Source organism: Hirundo rustica, chromosome Z (assembly GCF_015227805.2).
Source record: "Hirundo rustica isolate bHirRus1 chromosome Z, bHirRus1.pri.v3, whole genome shotgun sequence".
NCBI lineage: Eukaryota > Metazoa > Chordata > Aves > Passeriformes > Hirundinidae > Hirundo > Hirundo rustica.
In genome coordinates, this window is record NC_053488.1 from 10,559,799 (window position 1) to 10,582,464 (window position 22,666).

General features: G+C 38.1%; 1 protein-coding gene across 3 annotated transcripts in view; it reads right to left on the bottom strand.

Moving 5' to 3' along the window:
• ZSWIM6 (zinc finger SWIM-type containing 6) overlaps window positions 1-22,666 on the bottom strand; it is a 110,002-nt gene that overhangs the window by 32,016 nt on the left and 55,320 nt on the right. For 2 of the 3 annotated variants that reach the window (XM_040089371.1, XM_040089374.2), the window contains exons 2-4: window positions 16,575-16,931; window positions 7,347-7,495; window positions 6,680-6,830 (exon numbers count right to left, since the gene is read on the bottom strand). In XM_040089371.1, the coding sequence (XP_039945305.1) occupies window positions 6,680-6,830; window positions 7,347-7,495; window positions 16,575-16,931 (657 nt within the window). The remainder of the gene's footprint in view (window positions 1-6,679; window positions 6,831-7,346; window positions 7,496-16,574; window positions 16,932-22,666) is intronic. The other variant, XM_040089373.1, reaches the window with a different exon arrangement.

Consider the following 22,666-nt stretch of genomic DNA (forward strand, 5'->3'; position numbering starts at 1 on the left):
CACTAAGCACAGATAATCTGTTCAGAACAGCTGGCATGTCCCATTCATATAAGTTTGTCTCTAAATGCAAAGGGAAGGAATGTCTGAGACAGAAACATAGATAGAAAATAGCTTCATTCAGTTAAGGTTAAAAGAATCTAACTTGCTGTTTTCTAGAGACGATTATAAATTTTTATCAGGAAAAATTCAGTGGTTTCAGAACAAACAAACAAAAAACCACCACCACAACAAAAACCCAGCAAAACAAAACAAAGAAAAACCCAAACTAACCAACCAACCAACCAAAACCAAAAAACCCCAACCACTTGATCATTAGTTTGCTCATGGTAAAATGGTAATTAAATCTCTCTTCATTAGTCTATCATGATTCCTTCCCCAACCTCAACATTTAGAATTAAGCTTTAGATGAGGAGCTAAGTGTTACTAACAAAGGCCCAGGCATGATTCATCAGGAAATACATTGTGCTATTCTCTGTATCACGTGCCTTGTAAAATGATATTTTAGTTTAACTTTTTAACACAAAACTGTATCATTCTAAAACAGAAAATGGTCAAAATACCAGTAAGCATGAAAACAAAACAGACTATCAGCCTGACCCAACATTAAAAAGTGGTATACAACCAAGCAAAGTACTAGTGAAAACCCACCAAGACATTTAGCAAAGATGTTGCAGCAAAGATGTTGCAAAGACTATTGCAGCAAAGTCATGTTATCCATTCAAGAAATTCCTTTATAGCAATCATTTGTTTAATATGCTAGTATATATTTACTACATTATAACAGAAAAGATTATACAAATGTCACTGGGAAGAGCTTTATCACATGAATGAGGCTCATTTCGAAACCATAGGAGGTTCCTACACTTAAAAACTTTAGATTCCAATAGGTGATTTAGGTAGAGAGGAGATTATGCATTAAAACGTGGAAGGTACAGAACATAGACAAGACCACTCAAGTTGTCCTCAACATCATAAAATAAGATGAACAAGAGAGACTCAGATCAGCATGAAGCAAAACCCGAACACATTCACCAATTCTATTCCCTGCCCTGCCTTGCCAAGGACCTCTTTGGACACAACCTCTTTCCCATGACAAAGCCAACCTATTTCTGCTCTACGAGAAACTAATCCTTGACTTAAAAAAAAACCCAAAAAACCAAAAAACTCTTCTCTCCCTTTAGGAGTTCCTAAATATCAAAGTGGAGGAAATCTACTAGAAATATTTGTTTTGCAACATGCAAACTACATGAAATTTCTTCACCATGAAGACAAACAATAGGATATGAAGACACTGAAAATGGTAGTTCACAGGAAAAAATTCCGATTCTGTAATCCATGTGTTGACAAGGTGCTGGGCTCCATCACTCCATCAAGCAGTAGATACTTGTCTTAGATTCTACTTCACTGCTTTCATCAGATTAAGCATCTGGGATTTAATTTAAGAGTTTCAGCTTTATTAAACTGTCACAAGAGCCGCCCTACTTTGGTAACAGTAGCTGCTCCAATTATGGCCTGGTTTAGGGTTGACAAGTATAATGATGCTTTCACGGCACATGAGAAGTAATAAAAAGTTGGTTTGCATCACAGCTTTAAAAATGTGGGCACTTTTTTCATTTAATTTGTCACTTAGCTTTTGCTAAGAGGACTGTTAAATTGCAGTAAAAGGCAAATGGGGCTTTTAGTTTAAATACAATCCCCATATTTAAATGATCCATAATGGCACAGTGTTGAGTGGGAACACTGTTGATTCACAGTGGGCTCTGATGGTGACGTGACATTTGTATTCAGGTCTGGTATTATCCATGTGGCTAAAGGGCTTCCAATTTCATTTCACAGCCAGAAGCCTGCAGAAAACACCAATTAAATTGCATTTGCCCACAAAACAGTCTCTTTCCAGTGTCTGGCATCTGGCAGTGCACAACATTTAATTCCAAAGCAGCACCTCTCAGCCATCATGATTCCTGGGCTGGGGTACAAAGTCAATTTCCCCCTTTTTTTTAGGGAAACCTTTTCATTTTTGATGAGAACAAGCAACTTTAACATCATTTTTCATGGAATGAGTATTAATTACTTACTCGTTTATTAAGATTACACAGTCCATTTTTTTCCTCTAGATTACTAAGAAAGCTAACTGACCTTTTCTTCAAATCAGAGATCTCTGCTAAACAGATATCACAAGGTATTTGCTGTGCATTTCCAACTCCATACCCCATTTTACCAATGAAATTTAATTAAAAGGAAAACCAAAAGGCTTCAGATAAGTAATCATAATGAAATCCCAAACTCCTCAACCATGGCCACCATGAGTCAAACACCTAAAGATCAGCATGTGAAATTTATGTACTGGGGTACCATTTAAACAGCAATGAGAAGAATTCCAACTCTGCTTTAAACTTGCAAAGTGGAGTTCATGCATTACTGTGGCAAGCTGGAAGTGACCCCAGTGCATCACTGAAATTGCACCTAAACTCTCGTAGTTTGAGACGCATCTGAGCAAGCCTTAGAGCTTTGAGCTGTAACCTTTCCAACAGTATACCTCTGAAGCATATAACTTACCCCATTCCTTGATGCAGAACAAGATAATCTGCTGGGCAGATTATCTATATTCTTAGTCCCTATCTAGATGTTTTAAAAAACAACTGCCTAATTATGTGGAAGGCTTTTTTTTTGTTAAGATGATGCCTTTGAATTGTGAGTTGCTTGAGAAACTAGGATTTGTACTAAAAAATTGCCAGATTCATACTTAGATCAAAAGGGTTTTATTTGGGGGTCTTGAGTGGAGGTTTTGGTGGTTTAACTTTTTTTTTTTTTTTGGGGGGGGGTGTCATTTTTATTTTAGGTGTGTGAGGTTTTACTGTTGTTGTTTTTAAATCAGCACTTTCAAACATTCAAACCCAATCTGACTTCTACTGGAATCAGCAATTTACCACAAACTTGAACAAGAACTGTGATCCAAACTCAGTGCATCCTTCCAGTACCCTTGCCAATACCCAATGCCAGGCAGGAAGCATTACTTAAATTCTAATGAAAGGCTCAGATGACCCAGGCAGGGAGCAAAGCTGAAGTTACTTAAGTATGCTTAAAAGTCTATGCCAAGATGGAACTGACAAAGTGGCCATATGCCTAGCAGTTGGCAGACAGCATACCAAGGCAAGCAAGAGAGCCTTTATTTAGCAGAGTCTATATTTACTTACTTTTTATGCCCTAAAATTCTCCTTAACTACACCAAATTGCTACCCTCCTGTGACACAAATGAGAGTATAGCTAAAAGATTTTTTTTAAAGACATACATATATGCCTTTTCCAGATTACTCTGAACAGGTAATAAAAAATGTTTAAAAACACAGAGGCCTGTGTCTCACTCCCTCCATTGATATTCTGGTTCCCTGACATCCTAGAAGATAACAAGCCAACATTACTTTGTATAGCATGATCCCTTTAAATTCAGCCTCTGAGGTACTTCTACTAGAACAGATCACATGTTGCTGGGGCCACCCTGCTTTTCCCTGTGCAGTCTGCTATTACAGTTCTGGTCTCCCTTAAAATCTACTTGAACTTTTTCTTTGTTCACCTCTCTCTCTCTCGTTTTTTGGTTTTTTTTTTTTTTTTTTTTTTGAGATGCAAGTTTCACATGGAAAAAACAATTTTCAGTGTGAAAACAGAGAAACTCATGCAAAGTAAGATCATAGCAAAAACACAGCAGAAGCTTGTAGCCTTCACATCAGGTAGAAATTAATCTGGAGAGATTCACACCATTAACAGCATTTTGGACAGAACTTGCTATGCACCAGCGGAAGGAACCAAGGAATCCTATCAGTGGGAAGAAGAAACAGACAGTTTAGAAACACAAACCCTATCTGGAGATGGAAGAACCAAGTTCCCTTTGCCTACTACCCACCTGGTGTGACTGAAATGTATTTGCAACTGAAACAATGGTAGAAGACTTAACGTATTTTCATACTCTTAGGAGGTGTCAGAGTAATTCAGGACTGAAACAATGTGATCTGCCTCAGACTGCAAATATAGCAGCTCAGGTAGCGGTATGCCTGCTTTTTTAGAGTGACACCTAGAATTCTGGTTAAATAAAGGTAAACTAAATTCAATTAATCCAAAAGTATTTGTTATTTGATGCTGCAGGCAGATAGATTCTGCCTCCTCTACCTTCAAACAGGTGCAGTCAAGAAAATTATGTTAATACAAGACTGATGAAACAAGAGGAGCCACTACAAAAATTTTAAAAATAACTTTTTTGTTTATTGACAGCATGTGGCAAGACTGCTACAGGTAACAGACAGAGAACACATTTCTGCCTCTCCCACCACCTACCAACTCAACCCACATAAGCAACAAAGCATGAGATCCAGTTTTCAGTATGGTGGGACACAATCCTGTTTCATGTATGTCCAGCTAGACATGTATCTTGCTAGGCAAAACCTGTTATTTTTGGCAAAAACAAAACAAGGAATCATAACACTGGTTTTTAAATTTGTAGTTGTTTCTAGACTCCAACAGAGCTTTGCTTGCTATGGTATTAAGGATTTTGATTACCGAAGTAGATGGTTAGCAATTTATTATCCTAGTGCTTCAATTAGAGTGAACATAATTTTTGCTGTACAGGTTATATCCATCTTATCCCACCAGTTACTACGTGATTCCATTATGATAATTTTTGATCTCTAGAAGTGCAAAAGTTAAGTTTTGCATTTGACACTTCTTTTCTAAATGAAGAATGTTACTCTTACTTGTATTTTATTTCATTTAGCTTGATTTTGGACCTTTAATTACATTAAGAGTATTATGATATTTGCTTTCTTCTTTGCATTACTTACATAATGTCTCTCTCTTAAATAATGTTTATCATCTGTAAACTTGCTTAAATGATTCTGTTTTCTGCCACATAAGTCAGGCACAGTCATATTGACCAGAACACATCAAAACAGACTTCCTTAAGTCTAGACTTGCAATGTCTTTCCAGAATGAGAACACAGGTTTCTGCTCCAAGTTCCACGAATCACAAGACAACTCCATTTAGACCAAGTGTGTTTTCACCTTGCTTTAGGAAAGCCTCCAGGAAAACCTGTAGTAAGGTTTGAATGCTAAGACAGGCACATTAATCCCTTCGCTCATATACTCAGTGAATTACCTTTCAGAGGCATGAAGTAGATTTACCATTATATTTTAAATAATTCAGGTTGTCTTATCTTCCACACACTTGCCTATCTACTAGTTAGTAGTTTGTTACAGTACTTTATATCTAGGAAAGCAATGTATGTGGTTACTTTATATCTTTCCTCCCACCTTGCCATCTTTAAATACTGTTGACATTCACATTCAAGTTGTATTGATTTTCCCTCCAGATAACACCCCGCATCATTACAGGCTGAGGCTGGGAGGGATTTAGAGCAGCCCTGTAGTACTCAGTGGTTACTAGTGGATGAGAGGCTGGACATGACCCAGCCATGGGCACTCCCAGCCCAGAGAGCCAAATGTGTCCTGGGCTGCATCCAGAGCAGCATGGGCAGCAGGGCCAGGGAGGGGATTCTGCCCCTCTGCTCTGCTCTGCTGAGACCCCACCTGCAGAGCTGCATCAGCTCTAGGGTCACAGCACAGGAAGGACATGGACCCATTGGAGGAGGTCCAGGGAAGGCCCACCGAGATGACCAGAGGGATGGAGCACCAGCCATAAGAGGAAAGGCTGAGAGAGTTTGGGTTTACTCAGCCTGAAGAAGAGAAGGCCCTGGGGTGACCTTAGAGCATCTTTCAGTATCTAAAGAGGACCTACAAGAAGGCTGAAGAGGGACTTTTTACAAGGCATGTAGCGATCAGACAAATGGGAATAGATTTACAGTGAAAGCTGGAAGGTTTAGATTAGGTGTTAGGAAAAAATATATTTACTTTGAGGAGGGTGAGGCACTGGAACCGTCTGCCCAGAGCAGCTGTGGATGCCCCATTCTTTGAAGTGTTTCAAAGCCAGGCTGGATGAAGCTCTGCGCAAACCGGTCTAGTGAAAACTGTACCTGCCCATAGCAGGGGAGTTGGAACTAGATGATCTCTAAGGTCCTTTCCAACCCAAACCATTTTATGATTCTATGATGAAATTCTTATAGACTGAAAATTTCTGAAGTAGTAGTTCAAAATTGTATTAGTGAGTTCCTGAACACTTTACAGCCAAGTGTCCTCAGACCTCATCAGTTCAAATATTCCTTTCCCATTTCAGCCTGTGTTATTCTCTTAATTGTACAATGAGGTCATGTATCAGGCAACCTTTCCCGTAAAGCAATATTAATTGTTAGTTCTCTGTATTCCATCTCCTTTCTTGCTTAATAATTGACTTCTGTAATTGTAAATCGGTTTCTTCCTCAACCTTTACAGCTTAGGACTAGAGGCTTCACCTCAGGTGAATAGCTACATTTCCACTTTTTGCTTTATTCTTTCTAGATGCTCTAGTACTTTAAAAGTGTTGGAATTGTACTTTTACATCATGTTCCCTCTCCTTCAACTGCAGCTGTTTCATGCCGTAGATCAGAAATTCGATTCCACCCAAACCTAACTGAATAAAGAAAACTGCAGAAAACTCTAATCTCCTTAGCCTAGAATCACAACAGAAGTTTCTCAATTCCAAATATGTAATTGTTTATTTATTATACATATGAACACCTAAATGAGTCTGTGAATTTACCCAGTTCATCCCAGAGCTGCCTATACTTGTCAGTCATTGTAGTTCCTTGTTGTCTCCAAAGCGACAGGCGAGGGTCAGCCATGAACTGTTCTGTTATCAACGTCAACATGCGAGCTCCATTTGAATCTCTCATTTTTAGCATCTCTCGCACCTAGGAAACGAGTCTTTTAATAGAAAGTTGAAAAAAGCAAAGAAATCGCAGTACATACAATATGCTGCAGTGTTAAATACTCCCCTTCAGTTAAGCTAGAAATGCAATTTATACGTGTGATGGAAAATTTTAAGTAGAAAAAACAGTCGGCTTTCCCAACTTTTAACAAGATTTTGGGACCAGTATCCAATCGCAGTTCTTCAGAGAATTTTTCCACAAGCAATCCACAGATGTATTATACAAACTGCTGTGAGGTTTTCCAACATTTTGGGGAAATGGAAGAAGAGAACAGCAAAGCTGCAGATGCTTGAAATGTTACTTCATTTCCTTACACTGATCAAGACACATCAGATTGTAATCCACTGCTGTACAACTCATTATCAAGTTGCCATTGTACTCCCAATGCTTTGTGTTATTTTAGAACAGCAGAATCTAGAACCTTCAGTAAGATGTAAGCAAGTACAGATTGGCTTGGAGAACAGGGGAGGGAAAAAATGTTCAGAGTACTCAACACACCTTTGCAAAAAGCAAATTGAGCTGCTTCCCTGATCCATGGTATCCACCCTGGGAAAGGAAGAGTTTAACCTGTTCTTGGACTTGTTCCTCATCCAAATGCCAGCAATTTTCATCATCTATGCTAGCACCTGCTGTTGGATCAGGAGCACCTGCAAACAGCAAGAAAAGAAATCATTATGTTCTATATGAAGAAGAGTGGTTCTTGAGTCCAGGGGAGAGGACTCCTGCAAAGGTTTTTGGATTTGTGTCTTCTCCTGTTTTGGATGCCTTGATTTTAATCTAAACAGTCTTTAAAATAGACTTAAATTTCTCCTCAGTAGTCTTTAAGTGCTTAGAAATTATACCTATGAAAAAGCATTTAACTAAATTTCTCTATCAAAACATTAGAATCAAGGTGAAGGTTTTATTTCCCATCTCAGCAGCTACACTAGAATGATTTTAAAAGGAAAATTAAGACTTTGAATTATATTTCTACCACTGTGATGTTAAAACCACTCTCCCCAAAACACCTGGGTAATTCCTGTACCTTCAGCAATCTTGCTCAGGTTTAAGTGACTGCTAGTGAGCGCTGCTATTGATGAACATGAGGAGAATCATCACCTTGGTGTCTCTGAGCTGTGATGGCTCTGCAAAGCTAAACAAAGAGTAAAAAAAATCCCCAAACAAATCCAAAGTCTTAAAGTACTAAAGGCATTTCCATCATAAGTAAGAGCTACAGACACTTAAAACCATACTGCTTTCATAGGAAGCATTTTTACATAGGCAACGTCATCTGCACAGAGTCAGTTTAGAGCAATTCTACTTGAATTAGCCCAGTGACAACAGAAATTACTGGATTCACCTCCAGCAGCACTTTGGCCACGGATTGCCGTAACGCAGCTTTTGCAGATAAGACCAATGACTTTCCCGCTCTCAAAGAATGACAACATTAACTAAAACAAGTTCTTGCACCATCTAGTAAACTAAATTTTTCTGAAGAACCCTGCACTTCCACTGGATATTTTTAAAAGGTCTTCAAACCAAACAGGCTGAAAAGTACTTACCTAGAGTGTTGGACTCAGCTCAAAATAGGGCATCACTATACCAGATGTACGTTATTTTAAGCATGGCTGAGACTCAAGTTGACTTAACATTTTTATTTTGGACTTATCACAAAACTGCATAACCTCTACCTCTATTGTGTTTTGCAAAGATGTTATAGAAACTGAATGACGTTACACAATCTCCCTCTTTGAAATTTGCGTCCATGTTACCTCTGTAGAAAAGAAGAAAATACTGCCAGTGATACCTTAAGTTTTAGCTTTCATATTCTTCAGATTGTGTACTACACTGGTATGTAACTCTGAACTTCATATAAAGCGTTAGCAAGTTCTCTTCACAGGGTAGTTACACAAAGCAATCCTTTTCCAGCCTGAGAACCAAGGACAGCATTGCAGCTTCAGGCCCCAGAAGTATAAACAACAGCAAATTGAGGAGAGCAGTCTGGGAAAATGGGACTTCATAACCTGAAATTGTAATTGGACAATTAATCCCAATAATGGACCAAAACTTATAAAAGTGTGAAAACTCATGACGTGTTGGCCTTCTTGAGTGTAGCCACGGGTGGGCTCTTGTACTGGCCAAGGTGTATCTTTTGAAGGCCTTTTAAATAAATACCTACTTTATTCCTTTAACACTGTCTAGACTCTGTTCTAGGTAGCCTCTCAAGGCATCACCAGGGAAGGAAAATAAAAAAGCTACAACTTTACAATGCATAGGAAAAAATCCCATTGATTCTATTGATTCAAGCCTGTGTTTCACGTTTGCAGCTCTGCCATGAAGGTGAAGCTTTTAAGTGGTCACAGGAAATGCTGAACTCTTTATCAATGAAAACAGAATATTTAGAGGGTCAGAGGGATGTCTTATCTACAAAATGCTGAGACAGTAAACAAAAATATGTTCCAGCTCAGCAACTTCCTAAATTGCCTCCAATTTGAGAGCCTAAGGCTGGGAACACTGCACTGCTGTATATACATACACATATCTGTTTAATTAATAAGAAATTGTGTCTTTCCAGGTGTGAATAAATTCCCCTGCCTTCCACAGGAACACAACAGTGTCTCAGAAGGCAGAATTCAAGCTCAAAACAGCATAAACCCCAAGGAATTAAAAGCCTGCTCTTCTGCCAATGCTTCAGTCTTTAATGCACTAGTTTTAAAGGGCTTTCAATTCTGTCAGCTACATGAAACACATACTGCTAAGTCTTTGGTTGCAAAGAACATGATAAAAAGGAAAATCAAGCCATGCGAGAATAAGCAGTGCAGCTGTTGCACAGATCCAGGTTTGCAGTATCACCCTGCAAATAGTTTAAATATTTCATTGCTCTACAACACAAAGAGGCCGAAGAGGAACTATATAAAAGCAACAGTATACAAAATACACTTATATTTATTCCTTACTTCAATAGAGATTTATCTTTAAACTATATTGGCATGGTTACTTTCAAACTGAATTAAAAATAGTCCAGTATCCCTCAGCTAAGCTTCCCTATTAGGGGATGAAAAAAAAAAAGAAAAAAAAAAAGAAAAAAAAATCCTTCTGCAACTGTTTACGCTTTATCAAAAGCTCACCTGTCATTTTGTGATACAAGGTTAGAAAAATAATACAGTTACCATGGATTCTTTAACAACAGGTTTCCTTTACAAAAATAAGTGTGCCTGCTATCCAGGCCAGCAGCATTGCCTCCACCAAGGCTACTCCTGCCAGTACGATCCAAAATATATCTCAACCAGGAGCACAGTATCACTATACTTGCACCAGCGTCACTTGCAAGCCAAGCCAAGGGTCTGAGCTCCACAGTGCTCTTCAGCACACTGTACAAATACACTGACTCAGAATAATTTTTTTTCTTACAAGATAGGTAACATACAGTATTATCAATTTTTTAATTTGAAAGAAATTTCAGTGAACATATAACCAGCACCAGCTACAGCTGCAATTCACTCATCTTTCACCCTGCTGGCAGTCTTCAGCAACAGCTGTGACATGGGGATGCTTCGACTGATCAGGTACAAGTCCAGCCACCTTCCCACCAAGACAACAGCCAGGCATTCTACTGATGCTGCTGGAGAAGCCTCAGCTTCTCCATCATTCTTGTTTTGGGTTCAAGACATGACCATCTTCCACGTCTCTCACCTTGGCACTTTTCAAGTTCACTAGGTTCATCTACAGTCAGGTGACTGATCCAGGCAGTTTCCCCTCCCGCTCAAACAATTCATGGATGGTATTTCTACACTGGCACTTCTCTTCGGAAAACACAGGCTGGGTGAATAGGTAAGAAACTACCTGAATAAGCTAGAGGACGGAAGCTGCCTTAGGAGCTATGAGAAGCCCTAGCAGTAGCTGTCAGGAAGGCTCAGGCTCAACGCTGAACAGGCAGAGCCAAAGGTTCAACCCAGAGGCAGAGGCTTGGCTCAGGGCGTGACATGGCCCGGAACAGACACACTGGCAAGGCTTTGGCAGAAGGACACTTTGGCTGCAGAGAGGAAAGAGGAACATGGGCAGTCCTGAACGTAAACTCTGTAGGGCAGTTTGGTACCAAGGCCAAATCCTGTTTCCCGCTTGTAACTTGGGAAAGTGTTACTCACGTGCTTTAGAGAGATGTCATAAGAATAAATGAGTTCACATTCAAACCATGAAAATGAAACGTGCTGCATAATTATACTAATATTAAAACCTGTAATTAAACTGTGTCAGTTTATCGACACTAAACCAACTTATTAATCTCATTCTCTACAGCCTCTGGCTTGTTAAACTTCTGCCATGACTGGTCTTTGAAATACACTTTACATCACGTACATATAGTATTTATAACCAGTATACCAACGCAGACAGATATATTTACTCACACTCTTCTACTATAATTACTAAATTACAATCTCAGCAGTTAAAGCAGGAATATTGTACACAACTGTTTGTGACACTCTAAACCTAATACTATTTGAAAACAGAGTAGCAACCTATTATATTTAGGGTCATAGCAGGTTGCACATTAAATATAATCAGCTCCCAAGTTCTAAGAAGCAGAAGCATTTAAAAAATAAACACTTGGTTCATTTACACAGCAATTTAAAGGCAACTGAACTCATTTCAAAATGAGCAACCACAGTCAAGAACTGGTGCTGTACATGGAGAACTTAACCGCACAACATAGAAGCAAATAGGGAGCAGTGACTACAAACAGACTAGGAAGTTCTTATATTCCCAACTATTCAGGTGCAGATCTACAGTGAGATTTGGATAAAACAAGGCAAACTGCTTCCTTCATCCTTGTTTCTGAAATATCACAAGAGTTGACTTCAAATAAAACCACGCCAAATTATTCACCCGTAGCCATCTGCACTGGTATTTTCTTATACTTTCTAGTAAAAATGTCATTAACTTAAGTATACAAATGAACTATAGGTAAGTTACATTTTATTAAATGTATCCTATGGCAATATTAAGGAGAAGATATGGAAAAAGTTATTACAAATAAAAAGCATGACTTAATGAGTACTATGTGAAGACAGAATGAAAGAAACCCAGCTAGGAACCAATGCTGTTATATGCCGATTCAAAACACAATAGTGATTGATTTCATAAACTTAGTATGCTCAAATTATTCTAAACAACAATTACATAAAACCAAAGACCATTAAAATAATAATTCAAAAATATTATTATGCCTTTGATTCCCCAAACAATTCCAAGTTAAGACATATGTCATGTAACTTCAGGACTTTTGGGAGAACTATTTAACACCTGTTGAGCAGCTCACAGCGCCAAAGGAAAACAGCAAATGCTTGTAAACTGTCAGTGATAACAACACAAAATGTGAAGACAGGACAGGCTATCCCAAGCTGCAGAGGAAAGTCATTAAAATCCCAACAAGTTTTTTAACTTCAAAAAATTCTGCATTCCCTCTGTACATACAGGCAAATACGCTGTATTATCTACTAACAATATTGAACTCCTCCTGCTAAAATCCACATCTCACAAAAAATCCACATCATCATATAGCATTAAGTTTCAAAACTTATTTGTGCATGACAGATAGAAGAACTTTATCAATACAGATAAGCATACTTTAATTATTATCTTGCACGTCTTTTAACAAAATCTCATTACTTTCTATGTAACAAGTCTTATATTTATGTTTAATGTATCTGAAAAAACCTTTCCTAAAAATATTAGTTTCATAAATTATTTACTTTTACTTGGGTTTCTTAAATTTCCCTAGTTTTGGCCACTCTTGCTTTTAGTTCCTTCCAAGATCTGGCTCACCAAACAATTCTCATACTAAGCAATGAAGCACTTACTTTCATTCTTCTTGAAAGTAAATTCACCTGCCATTTCCTGCATTCCTCTTTTGCAACTAGACTCTCAATCAATTTTGCACTTCAGGCAAGGCCACATGGAAGATTCCATAACTTTAAAAATAATTTATCTTCTTTAATATTATACATCTTTTTATTAGCAGATCAGCAATACAATGTATTCAGGTGTAGAGCCCTACCCTACCCCACAATTTTCCACTAAAATCCCCATCATTCCAATTAAATAAATTAAGTACATCTAAACACATATTAACCTGTACCTCCAAACTGCCCATTTGAACTTAATAGTTATAGGAACAATATTAGATAGTCAGAAAATTTCTTTGAAAGTTATTTTTTTGTTTTGGGTGGGGGTTTTTTTGTTTGTTTGTTAGATGTTTTCTTCTTGAATGCCTCCTCCAGCACTGCTAATATCCATTACAAATTCACGTTTGCTGAGGATGTATCCACACTTGCCCGGATAAATGCAGAAAAAAAGTAGAGAAACAAGGTGCCTGTCCTTCTCAGAAGATGAATGTATTTCAGCAGCCCCCTCCCAGATCCTCCCTCTTAAATTTGAGTTCATCTGTATGTGGGTCTGTACTGGCAAGTGACTTTTATTCTAAGTTGGAGAATCAGAGGATGGCAGAAAGTCTAGAGGAATCCATACAGTTCCTTTCAAGAGGAGAGACTGTAACAGCAGCAGTAAAGACTCAGGAAAAGAAACAGTATAGCTTAAAAGGTAAAAATTAAGGAAGTTTGCCAGGCTGTCCTTATACAAAAACAGCAGAGCCTTTCTAACTATGCACATAATAAAAAACCAATGCTAATATGAGATTAAAATGAAAACAGATCTTCCCTCTCTCCCTACACCCATCCCACACTTACTTTGCTATTTCTACTCAAATTCTCGTGAACATAGTTTGGCCTTCCAACCATTTACTAAAGTGAAAGTCTCATACCTATGAAAAGGCAGATCTAAGATGACAAACCCAGTTGACAATCTGTTGTCATCCTGACTGCTCTCTTCTTAGACTACCCCTTCTCTGCTACAATGGTACAAAAATTAACGGGGAGGAAAAAAGTCTCAACTAAGCAGGACCAAAGCTATATCCAGTTATATCCAGTAATAGCATTAAGAGCATACCCGAATCAAAACCCAATGTGAAGTCAGCAGTTCTGTAGTACAAACACCTGGGAGGGTATCAGTATTAACACATGCAGCTGTCTTCAGTAAGGATTACACACCACAAAACTCCAGTTTTGAGATCACCAAAACATGAACAGCTGCAGCAGTGTCACATGAAAAATCAAAACAGAATTATCTTCTCAAAAATAATGGGTGTGAAAAACTGTCCAGAGCAAGACAGGTCTACAAGACAGTTTTGCATGACAAACTCAGCATCTGCCACGCTGGAGATATGGTAGAGTATTGCCATATTATGTGAGCTTTTGTGAGATGTTTACAGCTCTGTGACTGAATTTCCCACAGTCTGTACTGTACACATCACATTTCCACATTCCTTTCTGATGACAGTCGACTGATAGACTTCTAGCCTGGCCAGTGGGATGGAGAGGGGGTAACCTTGTGCTCCAATCCCTGGTCATTCTTCAAAACCTATAAAAGCAAAGTCTTTGTAAACAATAAAGTTCTTCTTCTTCAGCCTTCATCTTGTGGAATCAGATCTGTAATTATTTGTGTCCTCTAGCAACAACAGAGTAAATAGTGATCATCACCATATGATATTAGAATGAGAAACATTTAGTTTAGTTATTTTTCATAGGCTTTTTTAAACTTTATTATTTTTAATCTAAGGAATTTGGTTAAAGATCAAAAGAACAGAATTATGGTATGAATCCCGGAAGAACACTTCTCTGCAGAAGAACTCACTTTTTCCTTAAAAGAATTAGGCAATTTTTTAGGATTATGAACAGGAAAAGAAATTCAGACCATGGTTCCATGGGAGTCTGAGAGGAAAAGCAGGAAACTGTATAAAGTCATAACTGATCTCTTTTGGTAATAGTAGTTCGTTTTCTTATGCTGCCTGGATTTTCTACTTTGGCTTTTGGCATTTTAGTAGAAAATAGTGACAGTCAATAAAGACATGGTGAAATCTCATTTACTAGGAAGACAGCAACATATGTAAGAAACATTGCAGTTTTGTGGATAATTTTAAACTAACCTACACGAATTGATTGAGAAATGTCATAACTGATCATCATCTTAGAACAGGAAATAAAAAACTTTTTGCTATTTTCAGTGATACAAATCTCAAATCTTTCTCCAAAACTACTTAATATAATAATGAGCAATGAGATATTCTGACAGTAAGAAAATAGACTAACATGCCTATGATTAGTCTAATTTACAGACTTCACATTTATCAAGTTTGTAAACAGCTTGTCATTTCTCTTACATTAGCCATAGTATAGCTAATACAGATGTTTATAACACCTGTCATTTGTGTCCCACCCCTGCATTCCCCTTTTCTAATCACCCTTGACTGAATCTTCTCTACCTCCCTCTTACCCTAATTCTTCCTTACCCATTAGCTCACTAATGTTCACGCTGTTAACATCTTGTATAACACATACTTTCAGCTCATAACATCTGAGCATGTTCCTCCATTCCTTGATATCCTGCCTCTCCTTTAGTTTTCACTTACTTCAATGTCACCATTACATTCAACAACTACAGCAACTGCGCTGCCTCTGGCCACACCCCCATAGCCCCCAAAGTCAAAGACGACCACTGCTTCTGAAATTCACTTCCTTGCAGCATCACCTGCCTGGGCCTGTTAGGGTCACAGAAGCACAAGGAGGAATTTTAAGCTGCAGATGAATCCTGTTATTAAAAAGACTTGGGGGTTTTTTCTGCCTACACTGTAACAGTTTTCTTTATCTTAATATTAAGCACCTTGGTTCTGTTTGTATTGCAAGTTCTTTGACTAATGGTCATGGCTCAGATATTTAACCTAAGACCTGCTTCTGTCAATGAAAAAAAAAAAAAAAAAGATAAAGAAGACAGTTTTAGATATCAGGTAACTTATTCTTTCCCCCTAAGCTGCCCTTTTATTTATAGCTCTAGCCACCTGAGAGGACATTTCTATAAGGTGATCTTACAGGAAAACAGGACTCTAATAAACTAGCTGGGTCACCTCAAGCCCACAACTACCTGCTCTAAATTCAGCAGGGTCTATAAAAAAAGCCACGTCAGAAGCCTCGAGTCAAATCCAACACCCTCTAACAAACATAAGTTGTTCACAGCAAAAAACAGCCATTAAAATCCTGCAGCTGAGAAAGCATGAAAGATCAAGACCTTCGCTATGCTCTATCTGCTGCAGCACCAACAAGAAAAAAGCACTGAAATACAGTTTTTATGTTTCTTCTGACATCATATATAAACCAAAGCCCAAAGTTTAACAGAACTATATTTAATGAATGAAAAAACAGTAACACCTACTTGCTTTTATGCTTTGCTGTTAAAACAAAATTCCACAAAATGTCAGAAAACTAGTACAAAGAACAAAATAACAAGACACCATTGGTAAGTTGACAAAAAGAGTTCCTTTAAGCAATATGCTATACAAAGAACATCACTACTCAGTTTTTATCAGCTAGAAAACCCAAGATGAAGCAGAACAGGTCACTTATTAACAACTGCTGAAGACATGAAGCTCATTATTTTTGTGTTCTTTTCTCTGTTCCAAAGAGTACCATTTTCTAAATATCTTAAATGAAGGTTCACTACAAGAATCTTTAGTAAACACCACTGACTCACAGAATAATTCAGCATGGAAGACAGCTAAGCAGGTCACACTCCTGAATGTACAATAAAAGCTCAAAACCGAAGTAGAAATGAAGCAAAAGGAAGGACAAGTATCAAACTCACCATGGACTTGATTAATTTCTGAATTCTGAGAAAGAATTTCATCTGCTAATTTTTGAGCAGTTGGCAAAACTTCTGTGTGGTGTACTGTGATCAAATACTGCACAAATTTTTGTAGTTGGTCTCTGTTCATTTGAAAGAGTGTCTCTGAAATGGGAAGATGCAGTTTGACCTGATCTGGCTTGCGGATCCGGTATAAAGAGAGTGCCACAACGTGGGCACAGTAAAATATGTCCTTGTTTCCACAGCTACAGGTCACTGAGGTAATCTTGCAACGATCAAAGCTGATAGCTACATTGCAAACAGTTTCTGGCTCCGATTGCATTGCAGGCTCTGTTACTGTGCCACTCAAGTGGAAACCTGTGCAGAGAAAAAGAGAACTTAATGATATATGTAAAATATTTTATGTCATTATCAAGAAAGTTTTGCTAATGAAAAACTATACATCTCATAGACCTTGCTTTAATTATAAATATGATTAATCCTTTCTTCCATACATTACCTCTTTCATCTCCAATAAAATCAAAAGGGGAGTACAAAGTTAGTTTACAAGCCCTCTGCCATTCCATCCCAACATTCATAGAAGTTTGACAGCAAGAGAACCTTTTATTTGGTAAATGACAGCTGCAGAAGCAGAGCAGCATCCCATCAAGACCAACATTAAACTACTCAGTAAACTGGCAGCAATTTTCCAAACCCCCTACCAGGGAGCCTGCAGCACCTACCAGCAAAATCAAGCATTCTCTCAGTAAGTGAGAAGGAAGTAGTGCACCCTAGTGGCATGAACTCAGGTTCTAGTCTCAACTGACTCACTGACGAGTCACATATCCCCTTTGCTTTCATGTCTCCCACCACTGAACCCATGCTGAAGCTCACAATCACCCAAGTGATCTGGCAGAACAGCTATGTCTGTGCAGCATTTTGGACACGGAAACTGCTGCTACCAATACACAGTATGTCACACTTGTAACACTGAATGAGACACGTACACACTGTTCCAGAGGCATATTCAGTCTGCATTATGGTCCTATTTTTCAATCAGCATAATAAAGCACAAAGCAAAACAGCTACATCTGTATGTACTATAAGAAGACATCGTATACCCTAAGCAAGATGTTTCTTTCAGCAAATATAGCATATGTCAGCACAACACAAGATCCCAAATGCTGGCGATTCAACCTAAAACCACCTGTTTGTCCAACATGAATGCCCAGGTGTGGCTCTCAATGCTTTAGCACTGAACAGCAGAATAAGGAGGTTTCTTTTCAGTTTTACATAAGCATGATATTGATTTCAGGTCAAGCAATGAATCTGATATACAAATACAGGGCAATGAAACTCAATTTCAAAGCTGTACCAGTCTTAGATTTGGAGAGTAGATATAAAATCTGAGACGGATACAAGTAAGGTGTTATGCAACAATAAAAACAATATAAACCCATCCTACCCCAGTGTCAAAACCTGATCTAATATTCTTGAAATACCAAAGACGTGTACTGCAGGAAGCATTATCACATGAAGATTAGACATGGGGGGAGAGATGGAAGCAAGACATATAAATATATAGCTCTAACCCAAAATGCTGTATCCCAAATAGTTTTTAAAAAGCTCTTCTTCTTAGAGGAAACAAAGGGAAATGCCTTATTTTTTTCCTTTTGTTTATGCTATGTGGAGTGTTTCAGAGCAGGTTATGCAGTAAGCATCACTGCAGTACTCTCATACTGCACCCTGAAGAAGGCTATATGCACACACTAACACTGACTTTGCAATGGTATGTTTCCCAAATAGTTAGGAGTCAAGGCTGAAGAGGCAATCAATTTGAAGTGCACAGACAGGAAAGCCAGTGGATGAATACGACCAGATTCAAGCAGTATTCTTGCTCCCACTCACCCCTTGTTGAGAGAAAGGGAGTGGAAGTGCCCCTCACATCATGAGCTCCTTCCTCTGTCTTTCCTTTTGGTTTTTAAGTAGTCACAGCATGCTTCTTTAAGTGCCTTCTCTCAAAAAGGCTCTAGTAAAGTTTAACCAACTCTACTTATTTCTGGTTCACTCCCAGTCAGTGGAAGTTGGATTGGTGGTCCCAAAGAAACTGCAATGCGAGATTATTTTCATTCCACTTTCCTGCGAAGCCTACATTAAAAAAAAAAAAACAACAAAAAAAAACTATAATCCATGAGCTGAGGAAAAGTCTAACACTTGAACACAGAGCCTGATCCTTCTCCTTTCTACTCTTTGTAAATACCTGAACTCCTATTAATTACAGTAGAAAAACACCCAGTTCTATTAAACTGATGCAAAGTAATAATAAAACAGACCAACCAGCCACTCTAACCATATTACCACTTTCAATTTGTGAGTACATTGTTCAAGCATTCAAAAAAGTTAAAACCCTCCTGGAAACATGAAAATCTCCAGAAATACTTGGGCCTGCCCTTAAATCCCCGCACTGCTCAGAGACAAAGAACGGGTCATAGCTGCCTCTCCACTGAGGGCTTTTTTTTAATAATTAATGTTACAAGCACCAAAATTTAGAAACATTTAGAAACACAGATACTGGTCTAAACAATGACAGCACTAATACAGTCACCTTACTTAACCTATCCTTCTTAACTTACCCAGAGTTTAAACAAAACCACCTGCTGTTCTTGGAGGCTAAAGATGTAGCTCTATATTAACTACTGGACCAGGATATGTATCCTAATTATTAAACATTGTTTTCCTCCTCTTTATCTGTCTGCATTTTTAAAGAAAGAAATTACTGTTAGTAAGTATGACCTTTAAAAAGTTTTACCCATATCAGAAAAAAACAATTCAGGAAAATTCAGCTCAGAAGCACTGGTAAGGCTGTTGTAATTTTACCTGCAAGAAATCAATTGACATCTTCACCACTGACTCTCAACATTGTACAATACTGAACATCTAGCTTTAATTTTATTCTTTTTAACCTAACCATCTAATATTCTCCTCCAAAAGTATGGAAAGTCTGTAGCAGTAAGAAGCTGATGCACTGTGCTTTGCTAAAAAGTGTTCACCAGCAGTAACTTACAGCCTGTCAAGGAGAAAGATGCTATATGCTCCTGGAAAAAGAAAACAGGAGTCACCTGTGTGGGAACTTGAAGAAAATGACATTTCACTAATAGGTCCAAAGGAGCAGAAAAGGTCTCTTCAGCTAAATCCTGCAAGCCCTCACCCTAAACAAGTACTTCCCCTCAAAGGGAAAATTTCTCTTTTACCAAAGTTACAGAACCTTTGCTAGAAATACTCATCTATTCTAAACAACTTCAAGAACAATGGTATTTCACTTTTTAGTTAAAGAGCTCTTTCATTATTAGCTAAAGACAGCAAAAGAGCTGCAGGCAGAAAAGCGTGCTCATGACAGAATTAGTGAATTATTTATATACAAGGCACATTTCACCTTTTCCTTTAGTGGTGACAGCTGGAAATGTTTTACTGTTCTCAAACTAGCATGTGATCAGTAACTCAAGCTTGGCTGGCACGTCCAATGAACAGAGGCTGTGCATTCTGCAAATACATGTTTATAAAAGCAGTTGAAGCACTAAGGCAATATATAAAACAAAGCTCTTTTACAAAATTACTTTGCTTCTGTTGGACACTCACGTCAAACACATCTCTAATGTTATTTAATAGTCAATAGAAGTGTTCTCAGCTGTCATACTTTTGGAAAGGAACTGTGCCAAAGTGCCATCAGAAAGAAAGCATTTAAAAGTCAGTGATTTTTACAAAGAAACTTTTGCCAAAATCTGCTAGACAGCATTCAAGTCATTGAATACAAATATTCTGGGACTTTAAAGCCACCTGATGATTGGAAATTCACACTATTACAATGCAGTATTTGCTAGCACAAGGATATATGCCTGTCATAACAACATCAAAAAATTACCACTTTAGACTAAAACAAAAGCAAGTTAACACTGCAACAAGCTAAGGGGTAGGAAAAAACCCAGCGTCAAGTGGAGAAGCGGCAGCAGGTAGCCTTTTAGTTACTCAAGTCAGAAGCAAATTTTGAAATATTGAGTTTCATTACCTAATAGGAGTAGCTCAGTTACTGCACCAAATAAGCATCATTAATGACATCTCATGAGCTTAATTAATCTCTAATGTCAGTGTTAAAAAGCATCATACTCAATATGCCCAAGTCCAAAGAGGCATTTTGAAAACATACAGACCAAAATGAACAAGAAGTAGCCATGAATTATCAGAAGTAGCCATGTAAAATGCTGGAGGTGGTCTGGTCTATGTCTGTGTGTGTGTTCAGTCGATAACTCCAGTGGCTAAAAAAAAAAAACCAAACAAACTCACCAATAGAATATTTTAAGTTTACACTTGCAGTTGAGGGATTTGGTTGGAACACATCCACAGATCACCACTGGATATTGCTTATCTTTAACAGAAAAATATAAAAATGTCAGAACTGGATTACAGTAATACCCCAAAGCTTAAAAAATGGTACTCTTGATCAGCTTTCTGTCGTGCCTTTTGAGAACACTGTCCATGCCTCACCCACTATGTACCCATTCTCCTAAAATCAGGAAGTATACTACCAGATGTATTTGCAAATGAATATTCTCCTTAACATTGATCCACTGACTCTTTTCCCCTATATATACATACATACAGCTTGCTAGTCAGGAACACACGAGAGCTGTTTTACTTTCACAGAAGAGGCCAGCAGATTAAGTTACTTACTAAGAAAAAAATGGAAGAGCTTCTTCTGGGAGCTGGGTAATTCAGCATGCAAGACCTATGCAGGTACCTCACCTACATATAACTTTACATTGGTTATCAGAATTGTTCTCTGCCTTTAAGAACCTTTAAAATAACTTGCAGGCGTACAGCTAGCATTTATTCAGACTACTATATTACTTGGCAAACACATAATCACTGGGTAAAGTGTAAACACCTCTGTCTCATCTGCCTACCTAACAACAGACAGAAATGCTTCCGGCAAGTCATTTCCAAGTACGACCATTAGCTATCTTTTCATACTTATATCAGTGGTTACTTCCCCCCCCCCCCCCCGACCCCCGAGACAAGAAAAATCTAAACCATGTTTAGCTATTCAAAGTTTGTCTTTTTAGAAATGGTTTTCCTTTGCAATGGCAAAGTAGCATCCTACATTCAATTCTGTCTGAACTTTGCTTCACTCTAAGAACAGATCAACAACACACTTTGAAATTACTATGAAGTCAAAATTTTGCATGCCACCTTAGCCTGAAGCTAATTTTGACAACCTCTTCATAAAACAGAGAAAACATCAATTTAAAATGAAAAATATTCATCCATATCTTAAACATGCCAATATGAAGATATTAAGGAGTTGGAAAAGAAATTAAGAGTGTAAGAGAAATTATGTAGATAAAATATTTACTGTTTCTGACCAATGCATAGAATATAGACAAACTTATGTTTTGTCATCATTGCCACCTATAATAAAATTAGCACTACCTCTGCACCCAAACACTAACAGCAGATCTGTCTCAACTAATCACCTGGATTCCACAACTCCCTTTCATAAAGTTAATAATCAGGATTTGGTATTTCAGTACTTTTGCAAGCAAGACATGCACACAGTCCAAGGACACTGACAACTTGAAGGTTCACTAGCACTGGCACACTTACAAGAACACGCACACTGCATCAGAGGCAGCCTTAGTGACTTGTTCAAGATTTATTTTTCCCAACACTGAGTTCAACTGTTGCATTTAAAAACACCAATCTTCCAGATTCTCCAGCCCAGATCTCCAAGTCTGACAACTGGTCAACTAATTACACCTGTTAGACAAGAGCCTCCAATACTCCTCCAAGCCAGGTTTGATCATATCTCTGCTGCTCAAAAGCAGACACATATCACTGCAGCCCAAACAGGAGTCAGGAATGACTGTGGATAAATCCATCCAGATTACTCTTCCCTATAAAGAAGGAAAGGCTGTGCAAACAGCAAATAGCATAGGAAAATGTCTTCCACTGCCCAACAGTTATATCAGATCTGGACTGGTTTAAGACAGATACAGACTGCAGCAGCTCACGCTGTCTGGAACAAAACATGCAACAAACTAACATGGCCTGAAGAGTCC